The sequence below is a fragment of the Delphinus delphis genome, chromosome 10 (assembly GCF_949987515.2).
Source record: "Delphinus delphis chromosome 10, mDelDel1.2, whole genome shotgun sequence".
Classification (NCBI taxonomy): domain Eukaryota; kingdom Metazoa; phylum Chordata; class Mammalia; order Artiodactyla; family Delphinidae; genus Delphinus; species Delphinus delphis.
The window spans coordinates 70,117,776-70,133,296 of NC_082692.2; the positions used below are offsets into that span (position 1 = coordinate 70,117,776).

General features: G+C 44.5%; 2 protein-coding genes across 2 annotated transcripts in view; one reads left to right on the plus strand and one right to left on the minus strand.

Annotated features, from left to right (window-relative positions):
• LRTM1 (leucine rich repeats and transmembrane domains 1) overlaps window positions 1-6,202 on the minus strand; it is a 31,622-nt gene extending 25,420 nt beyond the window's left edge. Inside the window, exon 1 of the mRNA XM_060021614.1 lies at window positions 6,129-6,202. Within this exon, the coding sequence (XP_059877597.1) occupies window positions 6,129-6,202 (74 nt within the window). The remainder of the gene's footprint in view (window positions 1-6,128) is intronic.
• CACNA2D3 (calcium voltage-gated channel auxiliary subunit alpha2delta 3) overlaps window positions 1-15,521 on the plus strand; it is a 784,136-nt gene that overhangs the window by 676,470 nt on the left and 92,145 nt on the right. The gene's annotated exons all lie outside the window — the stretch shown is intronic.

Here is a 15,521-nt window from a genome sequence, read left to right on the forward strand (position 1 = left end):
GGAAAGTTTTCGAGTCAAGTAATTCTGAATAGGGAACATTTGTCTTAAAACTATATTCGACTTCCCTGTAGTATAGTATACTTTGATGCATTAAAATACAGCTCGCCCCACTCAGATTACTGCTTCGGTGCCTACTGCTATAACATTAAACTATTCCTCGCTGATACTTCATTAAGCTCCACCAGCATTTCACATGCAGACATCTCACAGAGCTTCGGGCCATATGTTGTATATGCTGTCAGGCTGAACTCTGACTTTAGTCCTTAAAGCCCCCTTCCCCTGTATCTTTATATAGTGCAGCATTTTCAAAAACTTTGCTACAGGCTACACCCAAATTGTGGACTGGTGGAAGTAAACGCCTCTCGTTGTGTAGGTGTGAATACCTAAAAAGGAAAAAAAAAAAAAAAAAAAGGGTTGTTTTATGAAAAGTTCTTGTTTCCTGGACATCACCTTTACATTTATTCTGTATTTGATATTATTATTTTTTGACCATTTTTGGGGGAAGATGGAATTTTTTTGAAACCATATGCAAAAAAGGGTGTGCATTTATGCACAGTGAGATCAGCTCTCTAGCGGGGAGCTAAAGGTATCTGTATGTTTGCACTTTGAAAAATCGATGGGTATAGCCATAAATGCCGATTCTTTTAACAAGACTAACTTTGTCATTTAATAAGGGAGATTATTTCATAGATTTAAAGCCAGTTAACACATTTAAAACTTGATAAGACAAGGCAATCCTGGTATGTTTCCTGTTCTCCAGTGATTAAAGCAAATCGAACGCTGAGACTAGGGGAGGTTTTCTCATGGTAAGAGTAATGCCATGAATGTTTCTCCTGGTAATGCAATTAGGAAATATTGGCCCCAGTTAATGTAACTTAAACAAAACATGTTGTCCTCGTCAAACTTGTTCAAGTTGTTAAACAGGCAAAGCCTTGTCCAAAAAGTTAAAAAACAGGGGCATATAGTGTTTCCATGGAAACTCTGTTAAAATACTGATTTGTGGATATGATCATAATCAGCCCCATAATCTAATATGACTGAATTAAATGAAAAAGAATCTCAGTTATGAAGTAAGCCCCCTGTGCAAGAGTGTTCTTACACATGCAGAAAACATATGGATCCTGAAGGACGTTATTTTCAAACTACTTATTGGCGCAGGGATGGACCGTTAAGACTTTGGTTTTGTCTGTCGCGTTTCTCCCCCTTCATTCATTGTTCCTCTTTTTTTAATGCTGGAATTATGCGGGGGAGCAGTAAATAAAGTCTTGATGACGTTTGGATTTTTTAATATGTATCATTGCTCCCCACACAACACTCCATATTGTTTTCATTGTCTTTTTTGACAAAAGAAGATAACCCATGATATTTAACCACTTGTGGGACGTTACGAGATTAGGTTTTATTAAGGTAATAATTTCTTCCCACTAATGGGATCTTGGTGGAAGATCTATTCTAACCGAATTTTAACGATTCAGCTTCAAATGAATGGCTTTGACCTCTAGGGGCAAGGGCCCATGCCGAGGGTTGGGGTGAGTGTCCCTGGGACTCTGGGCAGAGACTTCAAGGACGTGCACTGGCCTCCCCGCCACACCGTTCCACGGCTCAGTTTGCACCTGTCTGGGCTGTAGTAAAAATGGAAACTGCTCACCATGGGATAAACTTCATTCTGGTACCATAGCAAAGACAGCTGTCTTTCAGCAAACTTACTTGATTTATTTGGCAGTTGTTCCACCCAGAGACAGTCACGAGTGGTATTGGTGGCATCAGTTTCCTTCTCGAAAAACTATGTCCTTGGTCATGTAGGAACTTCAAATGGGGTTTACCGTGTGATTATTAGCAAGAGCCTGGCAATCATTTGCACCTTAGCTTCGCATCCTAGAGCATCTGTAGAAAGGCTCTGTGATAGGGCAGTGACATGCGAATGCATCCCCAAACAGGTGTGTCCGTACATCTCACACCAGTGTAGTCCCTGGATGTGTGGGGCATGGGTTCTAAGGTCACAGCATGTCTGAGATTTACTTTTTGGACAGAGATGTGCCAAGCAGAGTCAGACAAAGCGCAGAGATTCAGACCCTGACCCAAGGAGCAGAGACTGACTTCCCCCTATGTTCTCCCATCCACCTCCCAGAGCGGTTTTGCCTTCCAGGTGTGCACACCTCTTCTTATTTGGACACAGGGAGGAATAAACAATGAGAAAAGTAGGTCAGGCCAGAGAATTGTGCCAGGAGCTTGAATCTGCTGATTATTTACTCCCCTTAACGTTTCACTTTTATTTCTAATTAACTTGGGTTTATAGCAAAGTAATGTATGAACACAGTTTTTAAAAATTAAATAGTACTAAAAAGAAGCTTACACAGAGAAGAAACAGGCCCTTGACCCACCACTCCCCCTCCACTCCCAACCCCTAGTCCCACTTCCCAGAGGCAACAGCTTCCACCTCTCTTAGCAGCTCTATTTCTCATTAGCAAATTGAAATTACTGGGGTTTATTTAATATCAGAGATTGCTCATTTACTTCCTTTAATACCCAGTACTCTGGATTCCTTACACCAGCTCTTCTTACCTTCTCACTATTCCACCAGCACAGCTGCATACCTATCTCATAGTTTCTGATTAATTAGATAGTGATTATATTATTAGGCCCATGTATGTATATTCCCTACTGTGTTAAATTGTATGCTATCGTGTGTTTTCTTTTTTATGATATTTTTCCCTGGACTGAAAAATCTGTGTGCCTTTTTACTTGCTTAGTTTTCCTTCAGCCCCTCCCTATTTTTCCCCCATGTGTTTCATCAGATATCTCAAATGCCTGTTATGACTGTTTCCTAGATATTCAGTTTTCTGTTATTTCATCATTCTTTGGAGAGACCTTGCTCCCTGCACCTGCTGCCATTCTGTTCCAGTCTGGATAGTTGCTCCCCAGTCCTGCTGGGCAGCTGCGTTCCTAAGTTTTCCCTTCTCCATTTTCCTCTGCTGTAACCCTCTTTATCCTAGAGCCATGTCTTCCTTTTTTTCTGACTCAATTACTCATTTTGCTCACATTCTCCAGTAGTTTTCTTAGAAAGGAAGAGAAAATGTTTTCAGCCCTTATAGCATTAAAAACACCCTAATTCTGCTCCTATACATAATTATCATGTGGCTGGGTATAAGATTCTGTACTGGAGATCATTTTCCCTCAGAATTGTGAAGGCATTGCTCCATTTTCTTTTGACTTCCAAAAGGAAGTCAAAGTATTATTGTTAAGTGTTATTGTTAAGTGTTATTGTTAAGAAGTCTGATGCTATTCTGATTCCTTTGATATGACCAAGTTTCCCAACCTCCATCCCAGAAGCTTTCAGAATGTACTCTGGGTCTCTAGTGTCCTGAAATACCGTGATGCTGTGGGTCCCCCTCACTCATTGTGTTGGGCATTTTGCAAGCTCTTATGATTTAGAAATGAATATTCTTCAGCTCTAGGAAGTCTTCTTATGTTATTTTTCCAAGTCTGTTTGTTTTATTTATTTTTCTGAGAGATTTTCTTTTTCCAACTTTTTTTTTGCTCTTAAACCTGTTTATTTTGACACTTTTCTTTTCAATTTCCAAGAGTTCTTTTTTACAGCAGCCTCTTGTTGTTCCAAGGACACAATGCCATCTTTGATCTCTCGGAATATATTGTCTAAAGTTGTTGGGTTGTTTTCCTGCTGTTTGTGCTATTAACTTGAACTCATTTTTTTTTCTGCTAGTTTCTGTCTTTCTTTTTCGTGTTAAAGGCTCCCCACAAATATGTGTGGCCTAAGTTCTTATTTAGCAGTGAGGCACCAAAATGCTGATTGAAAATTTCCCCACCAATGGGCTTTACTTTTGGGTGAATCGATGGGAACCCAGCCAATTTGGGGAATGGGAATATGCTAGCAGCTCTAAGACTCACTGTTGAATGAAAAGAGGTACAGAAGGGGAAGGAAGTAGAAGCAATGTGAGGGACAGAAGCAGTGTGAGGGATAGAAGCAATGTGAGGAACCATTAACAGCAGGAAAGAAGATGAATATAACCATTCCAGTGGAGAAGAAAAATTAAAAGTGTAATTTAACAAAGAAGAAAAGCAGGTTCACATGCACTAATGCCTTGCTCCAGAATACCAAAAAATAATGACAGCGGCTATGTGACTTCAGGGAAACTGGCTCCAAACCTAGGAGGAACAAGGGTTTTGCCCAACATTGGAAAAACACCTTGCTTTGCCCTCTTCTCCAATGAATGCGAAGAATCCAATCCTTTCTAAAACAGTTGAAACAAAGGAACAGATAAAAGGTAAGAAATGCAGCTTTGGAAGCAGATGCGGTTTATTAAAAAGAATCCCTGGGACTGTTTAGTCCCCAACTGAGATTACTCTGAAGGAACAGAGCTCTAGGGTGAATGATCTTCAGCTGTAATTGTAATACTCTGTGGATAAAAATAGTTAAGCATTGTGAAAAATTAATCTGCCTGTGACAGTAGTGCATTTAAGATGATTAGAGTTATCTGGAGAGCCTTAGGCAGGGAATCGGCAGCTCTTTGCTCTTGCCTGCTCTAAGCAGTGACAATTCAAGGAGGGTTTCCATGTTTGGTTATAGGATCAATTGGTGAGAGGGGGAGGGGGGATAGTGAGAGAGTTCCAAGGGGACTTTGTGGATCTGAGAACCTGTTGCTGGGGAGGGGACGGTAAATTGCTGGCAGAAGGGTCGTCATTAATCCTTTCTGGAGCCCCATAAGGAAAGTGATCTTCCATTCTAGGGGTTATTATCAGACCGAAGCTAACAATTCTTGTATTCTCACTATGCACCAGACGCTGTGCTCTATCTGACTTAATCATCCCAGCTTTTACAACCAAGCAGAGGGAGGTTAAACGCTGGATTCTAACCCTGAGCCCACCATTAGTCTGTGCTGCCTCTTGACTCTTTCAGTAGAGTAAAGGAACAGGAAAAGGGTAATCTTTCAAGCAGTACTAAGGCAAACCTAAGAGACACAAAACAAGGAGCACAAGATGCTGTAGCTGGGGCTTGCTGGACAGGGAGAAAGGAAAGGAGTTGCTGAGTCAGGCTGGGCTACCCATGCAGGGTAGGGCTTTGCAGAAGTCACTGGGGCATTTTTGCCTGAAAACCTGCAGGAGAATATTGTGTCTGTGGTACAGCAGCATGGATCCACAGCATCCTGACTGCTAGATATCCCCCCAAATTGCCTGGTGCCCTGGGGAAGGACCCTAGTCACAGTGTGGAGATGGTAGAGACCTAACAGTATGTAAAGGGAGTCCTCGCTCTGACTGTACCCCATGAAAATAGGAGGTCCTCAATCTATCAGCCAGGACTTGGTCCTAGGAACAGAAGCTACTCTAAGTATTCCAAGTATAAAGGACTTGAATACAGGGAATAAGAAGCTTTTATGATCACTGAAGGGTGGAGAGATGTGGGTCAAGAAGCATCCATGCAGATGGCTCTTTAAGAATTCACATGGGAGCTGCTTCAAACTTCACATCTGCCAGCACATCTGCCTGCAACTGCCTCCAAAGCCACATGGCGTCTGTCTCTTTGCTGCCTCTAAAACTAGTTGACAACTCTCTAGTTGACAAACCCTAATCCAGAGCCACAAATGGAGGAGATTCTGGGAAATGCAGTCCTAGCTTTTCTTCTTCAGTGCAGGACAGGCCTCCTAAGGAGGAGGTGGTGATGTCAACTTGAATATCACCCACCAATACCCTGGAACTTCCTATGACCTCAAGTTACGATGGCATTCTATTTGTACCGCTATTCACCACCACCCCCACCCCCTCCCCCCGCCACCAACAAGCCCACTGTTTTTTGGTTGTCTTGATGATGGGGTAAGATAAGAAACTTTTAACCTGGGAAAGTTTAGGTATGTGTGAGCCTAGGGTCCATTCCAGCTGACCTCCTGAGATCCCAACAAGCTAAGTGGTCCTCTCACTGTATCAACTCATACGCTGGCTCAGTAAAAACTGTAAGATTCTCGATAATTGCCCATGACAAGAAATGAGAATACTCCTGAAAGGTTAGCAACCAGGCCCTTCATGCAGATGCACGTGTTTGCCTTCTTCATTATCCAGTGTGGTTACTGAGAGCAGTTAAAGGGCTTTGAGTGTTCACCTGGTCTAGGAAAAGGTACCATGTTTCCTGTAAAGTTTCTACTATGAGCCCCAGCATGGTCATGCTGACCTGGCACCACTCGACGATGGCCATGGTTGCGTGGGAAGCTGCATTGGGTAGATGGTGAGGCTCCCTAGGAAGGAGTACCAGGATTCATTAGTTATTCTTGACATGAAGTCAGGAAGGGCAGCACGCATGCCACAGATTTGCCTTCCATGTCAGTGATTGGATTTGCCTGCAAGGAGGTGCTTATGTGATGAATCTCTGTACATAAAGATAAGTTGTCCATCTCCCATCAGAAGGAAACACCAACCTAGACTACAGCTATATTTGTCAGGCTGCCATCCATTGCAAGCAACAAAAATCAAACTCGACGTCGCTTTAAGCAAAATCAGTAAATTAAAGGAAGTTAATTATTTGATTGGTTGGGGTGGGTGGAAGTTCATTGTTCCTTAACTAAAAAGTCCAAAGCTATATCTGGCTTCAGATACAGTTGGATCCGGGGCTCAGCTGAAGTTACCAGTATTCTTAGTTTCTTGTTTCACTTGTCTTTGTGTCAGCCCAGTTCTCAAGCAGACCCTCTTCATGCTGTGCCTCCAGCACTCATCTGATCAGCTTGGCAGACTCGGTGGAGAAAAGCCTCCTCTTGCCTGAAAGTTTCAGTTCAAAGTTCTGGGGCTGGCTCTCACTGGCAAAGCGTGGGTAGATGGCCATCACTATGACGGAGGAGGGGAGGGTGCATTCCTGTGCCTGTGGAGTGGGGGGCAAACGCTATGCAAACCATATGGACTGAAATTGGAGGCAGGACATGTCCCTAAAGGAAATAGTGTGGGTGTGGGTAAGGGGAGTGGGGCTCTTCAACCCCTCCCCCAAAAAAGGGACATGCATGCCCAGCTGGCAGAAGCAACAGCTGTATGTTATTCCAGCCCAGCTGGAGTTAGAATCAGTCTGGGCCATCTCTGAATCATCTCAGTCAAGTTGCTAGCTTCTTTGGACTTCTAGTTACTCATTTGTGTAGTAAGTAGGTTGGGTTCAATGGTCCACTCCACCATTCCAGCTCTAAACTTGTGCTAATCTGTCCATCTATGCCACAACCAAATGGACTGCACTGGGATCAGGGTCCATTAGCAACATTCTCAGCAAGTGGATGGGTTACTTATTTCAGGCCTCCTTGTGCTGTAAAGCAGCAAAAAGCAGCCTGAAAAATCTCCCAATGTTTTTGGTCGGGGTCTGAGAAAAGTTCAGAGTGGGTTTTGAAGGGACACACTCCACAGAAGCAACCGTGGTCTCTGCCACAGACACATCCATCCTACTGGATCCTAGATAGAAGATTTTTTTGCCTGCAATTCTCTTGGAAAAAGGGCCCCCGCCAAACTCATCTGGTGTGCTGTGCTCTGGGTAGAAGTAATCGCTTTTATGGGGTGTTATTCATGTCTAGTCTACCTGAGGGCCACCTCAAATAATGTTTCTCTAGCTATTAAAGGCTTTATCACGCATGAAGCCTCTCCAGTATTTTTCTTTAGGGGAAAAGAAAAAGATTCCTCTTGAAGTTTACCACCTCCAGCGGCAATTTGCTGCCCATTTCAGGGCCATGTTAAGTGGTTGGCACCTGAAAAAAGGGCAGTCTTTTTCTTTTAAGTGCAGCCGGAAAATGGGAGTCATAAGTGAAAGTAGGGAACCGGGAGAAGTATTTCCATGCGGCTGAGGTAGCTTTCTTGTTTTGTTGTGAGCTGGCAAACTTCAACATGCTCAAGCAGTGTTTTGTCAAATTTCTTAAATGCTGAATGTGGCACTGTCCCAAATGAATGTAGATGTTATTTTAGTGCTAGGAGAGATTTATTTTAATGTACAGATGCAGCCACTACAAAGGCCCCTTTTAATCTACTGGGAGCTCTGTTCCTTGCTCTTTTACTCTGTGCAACCCTCCTCCCCATTCTAGGGAAAACTGGTATATGCTGTGAAATTGCAGAGTATTCCCTCCTTCCCTCTTCATCCCCCAAGGCAGTGACATAAGTGCTGACAATAATTAAAATTAAAATGCTTTGTGAAAGAAAAAGCAATTTGCAGGGCTTCATTCCCTTGCACAGCCTGCCTGGAATTCAGAGACAACACTGTTTGATAAAAGAAAACGTACCAGCAACACAGCCCACTTGCCCAGCTCCACACTCAAGCAGAGCAGCCCCAAGAGAAGCATTTCTTTATTTAGGAAATGTTTCCTAGATAGACAGGAAGCACAGAAGGAGCTGTTCCTTTACTGCTCACCTCCAAGATGGGAAATCCATCCATTGAGCTGAGCCTCAGGTACCAATATCTTGCACCTTGGTGGAGGCCAAAATAAACAGGAAGGGAAGCACAGAGGAAGCCATGGGGACATGTGAGGTTTGGCCCAGCCAAATCTATGCTTTCAAGGCAAGACGAGAGAGGGGAGCTACAGACAAAAGCAAGGAGTTTGAGGGGGTGGGGGTGGGGGGGCGTATGTGGTTGGGGGCTGCTCACCAGACTCACTGGCAAAGGAGAAACTGAAGCCAGGACAGTTTTCAGTGCTATCTTACCCAAGGATCCCTCTTCATAATAATTTGGAATATTCCCTTTACTATCCCAAAATGAGATGCATAGAAAATATAACCTGTTTCCCTACATGCTGCCCAAAAAAAAAAAAAAAAAAAAATCTATAGAATGCTCCCACTATGATATCAAGAAATAAAAGGAGAGTAGTTTATAGGAGGATAATATATATTTTAGTGTGTAAATGTTTGGGCAGAACTATAAGAAGAGACAGAACGAAGAGGCCAGAAGCTTGCACAGAATTTCTGTAAATGCAATAGCTGCTGTATGGGCCTCTCAACCACAAACCGTGCCTCCTTGGTGATGGGATTCTCTGAAATAGTCAAGTTTCAGGCAAAACAGAGTGTATTTGTCTCTCTCTTTCACAGGACTGAGGTTACATTTTTAGAAATTTTCACGTGCAAGACATACTTTGTATTTAGATGTAGAACAGAATTCAGTTCAGGGCCCAGCTATGGATCATGCTTTCCAAGCACATCAATACCAGGCAGAGCACTTGAAGCCCTGAGGGGCATGGAACCATTCTTTGTTGGGGTCTGTCTTGTGAATTGTAGGCCTTCCAGTTACTGTAACAATCAAACTACAAACTTCCAAAACAGTCCCCTAGGGGGTGATGCAGCCCCATGGAGAAGCATGTAGGAAAATGGGCAGCAGGCTCCTGAGTCAGGCTTGTGGTCTCTAACCCCAATTCCATCCGGTTCTAGCAGTTGTGTGGCCCTAGTTAAGTCACTTGACCGCCTGCAGGTTATCTTTAAAATGGAAAAAACATCTTCTCTCTGAGATTGCTGAAAAGTTAAGTGGGATAATGTTAGTTGGGTGCCTGGCCCACAGTGTGTGCCCTGTGTGTCCTCTATTATTGGGACCAGCTCCTGCAGCCCTTCATGTCCTGGGCCGTTTCTTCTGTCTGTTTTCTGCTTCCTTAGAGACAAAGGCTGTTGTCTCTGCTCTGAGGTGGGTACAGGTTTCCTTTGGGCCACTGCCTTGTTTCCAAGGAGGCTTCTCTCCTTCTCTTTCTTCAGAGAGGGGCAGCAAGCATGAAGGCCTGGAGGCACTGAAAGATGCCAGGAGCCTCTGAGGAACTCTTTTTGGCCTGCAGGAAACTGATCAGTTCACAGGAGTTGGAAAGAAAAATTAAAACGTAAAGCAAAATGTATGAGAAAATGTGCAGATTTACCAGTCTCACAGTAAGCAAAGTGTTAGTCTTTTCTACAGGGATAGGCTCATTAAATACATATTCTTTTTGAGTAATTTTAGGTGACTCCCTTTAGCTCATTCATTTAGATATCTGTTTTTCAACGTCTCTGAAGTCATGAAGATCTGGGTTCAAATCCTAGTTCCTCCAGAGTCCCTCTCAGCTTCTAAACCATGTGGTTGACCTCTAGGTTGACCACTCAGAAGCCTTCGTATCCTCAGAATTAAAACAGAGGTGACAGTGACAGTATCTAGCTGTGAGGATTTTATCGAATCTTCAGATTTTACAAACTCTCAGCAGAGCTGCAGATGTTCTGGGTAGTTGTGATTACATCAGGTCCAGCTTGTTTAACTTTTAGCAAAAAAGAGGAAACGTTCCACAGTGGTTTGAAACCCAAGGTCCTTGTAGGTGACATGGAATCTACAAGGAGTCCAGGCCAGGAAACGAAATGAATCTGGGGCCTGTGATAGAGTGTTGGCAGCACCTTAGATTGGTGAGTGGTGCACAGTATATCAGTCTTGGAAAAACTATGTGGAGACTCAGCTACACGTCAGTGCCGTGCACGGCATCCTCATTCCAGCCCAAGGTGGCCCTAGAGTCAGTCAGCAGCCCCCTGGGCCTTATTGACAAGCCAGCAGGGAGCCTCGGGCTGCGCCGTCTGTCTGCAGCCTCTGGCAGCAGTAGCAGGGCTAGCGGAAGCCAAGTTCCAGTGTCCCAGGATAGGAGCAGGGAAGGCTGACACCTACGAGGACGTCCTGGTGCAGGTCTTTCCTCCGGGCCGCCACATCTCTGGCTTCCCTTTCCAGTCAGATCTTCTTTCCCATGCAGTCAGTTTAGGGGCTGGAGGCAGGGTGGAGAGGGGAGGAACTCGCCCAGTTCCTCCATTTTGGCAGTTGCCATAATGTCCTTCCAGCCCTGAGATTCCTCTGGGCCTCAGCTTTGGAGACTCGAGTTCCTCTGTGCCTCCCTTCGCCACGGCCCTAAGCATGGAATGCTTTAGAAGAGGGAATGGAGAAGAGCCAGGGTGTGCCAGGAAACTCTGGGAAGAATGTTGGTAACAACTGTCTTTCAAAGTGTTATCCCTCAAAGAAAGCACAAGAGGCAACTGATTAACTGCCTAGTGCCTGGAATATAGTGCATTTGCTTGTTCATTCATTCGTTCAGTCAGTCAGCCTTTACTGAAGGCTACTGGGTGCCAAGGAACCTTTGGAGAAAGAATAATTGCCTGAGTTGAGGGGCATTGAGGTCAGGCAGCCTTACTTACCACTGAGGCCTGTCTACAGTGGTCTCTACCCTGCTGAGAGGGATTTGGACTTCCTGCGAAATCAGAGAAGGAAGCACCCACCCTGTCTCCACAGCCCACCCTGGCCCCGCACAGGAACATGACCAGTGCAGTCTGTTCTGAAAGCCAGTTCAGGAACCCAAATGAGAGACTCAAGTACTGCCAAGTATGTGTTTGGGAGCAATTGTTTAATGACAGAAAATGGTTTTTCCATCCTCAACATCTGCCTGGTTAAATTATGGGACAAAACTGGCATCCTTCACCCCATGGCTAATTCCCAAATATTCCAAGCTCTTGAGAGTCCAAGAGGTTGGAGGGGAAAAAAAGGCTTGATTACTCCAAAATGCTGTTCACCCCTCTTGTACTTCCCATTCCCTTCTGCCTCCCTGCTCAAAAACACATTGTGTGCAGCTATTGTGGGAGGACCTAGTCCAGCTTTGCCATAGCTGAACACGTTACCACCCAGGTATTTGGCTTTAGAATGGGGGTCTAGATGGTGAGAGGGAACCAGGCCCGATGGTGTGCTGATCTTGTCTTTGCAGGCTGCCTTCCCGCATGAGCACACTCAGAAGCACATGGTCTTTCCAGGGCTGTTTCTGTTGTTCTCGTCCTTTCCATGTCAAATGAAATGGAGGCACTGGATAGAGACTGAGATAATGGCCTGGTTGACCCACTATCAAGAGGGCAATTCTGGGGCTTCCCTGGTGGCGCAGTGGTTGAGAGTCCGCCTGCGATGCAGGGGACACGGGTTCGTGCCCCCGTCCGGGAAGATCCCATATGCCACGGAGTGGCTGGGCCCACGCATCCGGAGCCTGTGCTCCGCAACGGGGGAGGCCACAACGGTGAGAGGCCCGCGTACCGCAAAAAAAAAAAAAAGAGGGCAATTCTGCTTCTGAGGAGCTATCCCCAGAATGCTCACCAGATTTTGTTTGAACCTCCCTGTTAGGCCCTGCTTGTTGTCTGATAGAGACTAGGGAAGTGTACCTTCTTCACTTGCACTGGCCATGCAGATGGTCTTGGAGTTTTCTCAGACACTTCACGCTTATTCCCAGCTTGGGGTTTTGCATGTGGCCTAAAATGCTGTCTCCAGCGTCCCTGTTCACCAGGTCACTAGGTCCTCATGAATTCCTACTCATCCTATAGGTTCTCCCTCTTTATTGACTACTTCCCTAATACTATCTTAAGAGAACAGTAATTCCAAGACATGCCTGGTGAGCAGACAAACATGTTTCATGAAATAATTCATTTACAAGCAAAATCAAAACATGCTGAAATTTACCAAGCTAAAATGATGGGCCCTTGAGGTGGAAAAGATGGGCAGTGTCTGGCAAGACACAGATGAGATTCATGTGCCAGTGGAAAAACTCAGGGTTCCAGGCTTCACTCAGCCAGGAGGGATTAGAAACAAGACTGCACCTCACCATCCAATCCCAAGTGCCCTCTGCTGAGTGGGAGTCCATCATCTCTCACCTGATTCGATGAGTGCTACCAAATCCTAACCAGCCCCGCACACAAACTATACAGCCCACTACCTCTACCTGCAGATATTTCCAAAGCGTGGATCTGTTCACATCTCACATCCATCCCTTGCTGAGAACCTTTTCATGGCTCTTCATTTCCCTCAGGACACAGCCCAAGATACCTGGATGGCAAAGGTAGGTCTCCTGAGAGAGAAAACAGTCTGAGAATAGTTGACATCGCCATCAGCACAGCATCAAACCGCCGGGTCATTCCTTTGACCTGTATCATAAGTGCTTACCTGGGCTGGGCACTTCTCTAGGTACAGAGAATATAGGTGTAAACAAACAGCCTCTGCCCTCCAGGAGCTTAACGCTAGCTGGGTAGGAATAAAACACAGTAAATAACACATAATATAATTTAATGCCAAATACAGATTAATGCTTTGATAAAAATAAAGCCGGTTTGACTATTGACAAAAAGACCATCAGAAGAGTCCATAGACCAAGCAAAATCCGGTTTATTCCCTAGCTCAGTGAGGGAGAACACCTCCCTGACAGGGTCTTACGAGTGTCCAAGAAAGGGTAGTCAGGCAGGTGTTGATAGGGTTCTGGGGTCTGGGTGGGTCTTCAGTGTGGGGATCTGATCGGGATTGGGTTCCTTTAAGAATGGTGTACCTCTTGAGTCTTGATAAATCCAGAGTTGTTTGATAAGTGAGCGGTTTCTGTAGTTGAGCCCTCTCTTGTTCTTGATCAGTCTGTTGTTTAGATAAGTTGATTTAAGGGAAGTTTCTCAAGTAAATCATAAAGTATTTTTACTGGTTTATAGCCTTATCTTTCTGGGCAAGAATTTTCTGTAGTAAACAGTAAAATCACGAAAGTCATGCTGATGGAGGCGACCTTGGTTTCCAGTCCTGATATTTCACTGCAGAACACAAGCTATCTCAGTGCTCTCAGGGCTAAACATGCAACAGAGGTCACCCCAGTTTATTGCCTGGGATGTGCCATGTGACTCTCAGTGTAGGATTGCCAGATTTAGTAAATCAGAAATTTTTATCTGGCAACCCTATCAGAGTGCTGTGAATTTTTCAATGAATTGTCTGTATATTAATTCTAGATTTTCAGCTTCTCCTGCAGCATCAGAATAACTTGCAGGATCCAGAAGATATTCCCACAAGGCATCAGCTGAGCTGAGATGCTCACTTGACACCAGCACAGGGTGGTCTCTCATTCACCACAGTTCCCACCCAGTCCTGGAGGGATCTGAGTTTTGGGGGATCTGAATGGACTCAGAATCCCTAGGATGAGCTGGGTGTGCTTGGACAAGTCCCTTTCCTTCTCTGTGCCCTGGAATATAAGCTGGAGAATCAGAGTAACTGGACACCCTCCTCCAGCTCCGTGAACTGTCCATGTGAATTTTTTTTATTGACGAATATTTGATTTACAATATTGTGTGAGTTTCAGGTGAATAGCAAAGTGATTCAGTTATATATATATATTTTTCAGATTATTTTCCATTGTAGGTTATTACAAGATATTGAATATACTTCCCTGTGCTAAACAGTAAATCCTTGTTGCTTGTCTATTTTATGTATAGTAGTTATCTGTTAATCCCGTACTCCTATTTTTTTTTTTTTTTTTTTTTGCGGTACACAAGCCTCTCACTGTTGTGGCCTCTCCCGTTGCGGAGCACAGGCTCCGGACGTGCAGGCTCAGCGGCCATGGCTCACGGGCCCAGCCGCTCCGCGGCATGTGGGATCCTCCCAGACCGGGGCACGAACCCGTGTCCCCTGCATCGGCAGGAGGACTCTCAACCACTGCGCCACCAGGGAAGCCCCCGTACTCCTATTTTATCCCTTCCCTTCCTCCCTTTCCCCTTTGGTAACCATAAGTTTATTTCCTAGGTCTGCGAGTCTGTTTTTTTTTTTTTTTTTTTTTTTTTTTTGCGGTACGCGGGCCTCTCACTGTTGTGGCCTCTCCTGTTGCGGAGCACAGGCTCCGGACGCGCAGGCTCAGCGGCCATGGCTCATGGGCCTAGTCGCTCCGCGGCATGTGAGATCTTCCTGGACCGGGGCATGAACCCGTGTCCCCTGCATCGGCAGGCGGACTCTCAACCACTGCGCCACCAGTGAAGCCCTGTTTCTGTTTTGTATGTAGATTCATTTGTATTATTTTTTAGATTCCACATATAAGTGATATCATATAATATTTGTCTTTCACTGGTTGACTTCACTTAGTATGATATTCTCTAGGTCCATCTCTATTGCTGCAGATGGCAATATTTCATTCTTTTTTATGGCTGAGTAGTAGTCCATTGTGTGTGTGTGTGTGTGTGTGTGTGTGTGTGTGTGTGTGTGTGTGTCCGCGCGCCACATCTTCTTAAACCAATCATCTGTAGATGGACACTTGGTTGTTTCTATGTCTTGACTATTCTAAATAGTGCAGTTATGAACATTGGGGTGTGTGTATCTTTTCGAATTAGTGTTTTCTTTTTTTCTAAGTATATACCCAGGAGTGGAATTGCTGGATCATATGGTAGCTCTATTTTTAGTTTTTTAAAGAATCTCCATACTGTTCTCTGTAGTGGTTGCACCAATTTACATTCTCATGTGGATGTTTTAGTGCTGCTTTGCATTGAATACAGTCATCAACATCCAGCTCAGAGGTGTTTGGCAAATATATGTGACCATTCTATTATGGGTTTTGAAATGTTTGGAAATATGACCCCTGATTTTGTTATAATCTCTTTGGTAACTGTTATTAGGTGGTGACCTAATAAGAAATTATTAACTGGGGAGCTATAATTTGGAAACTTATAATTTTCTTAATGGACATTGATTTGCGTAACCCTGATTAAAATACAATGAAGCCTGAGGCTTATTAAATGTTTTATTCTGAAAGTTTGAAAGGATGGGA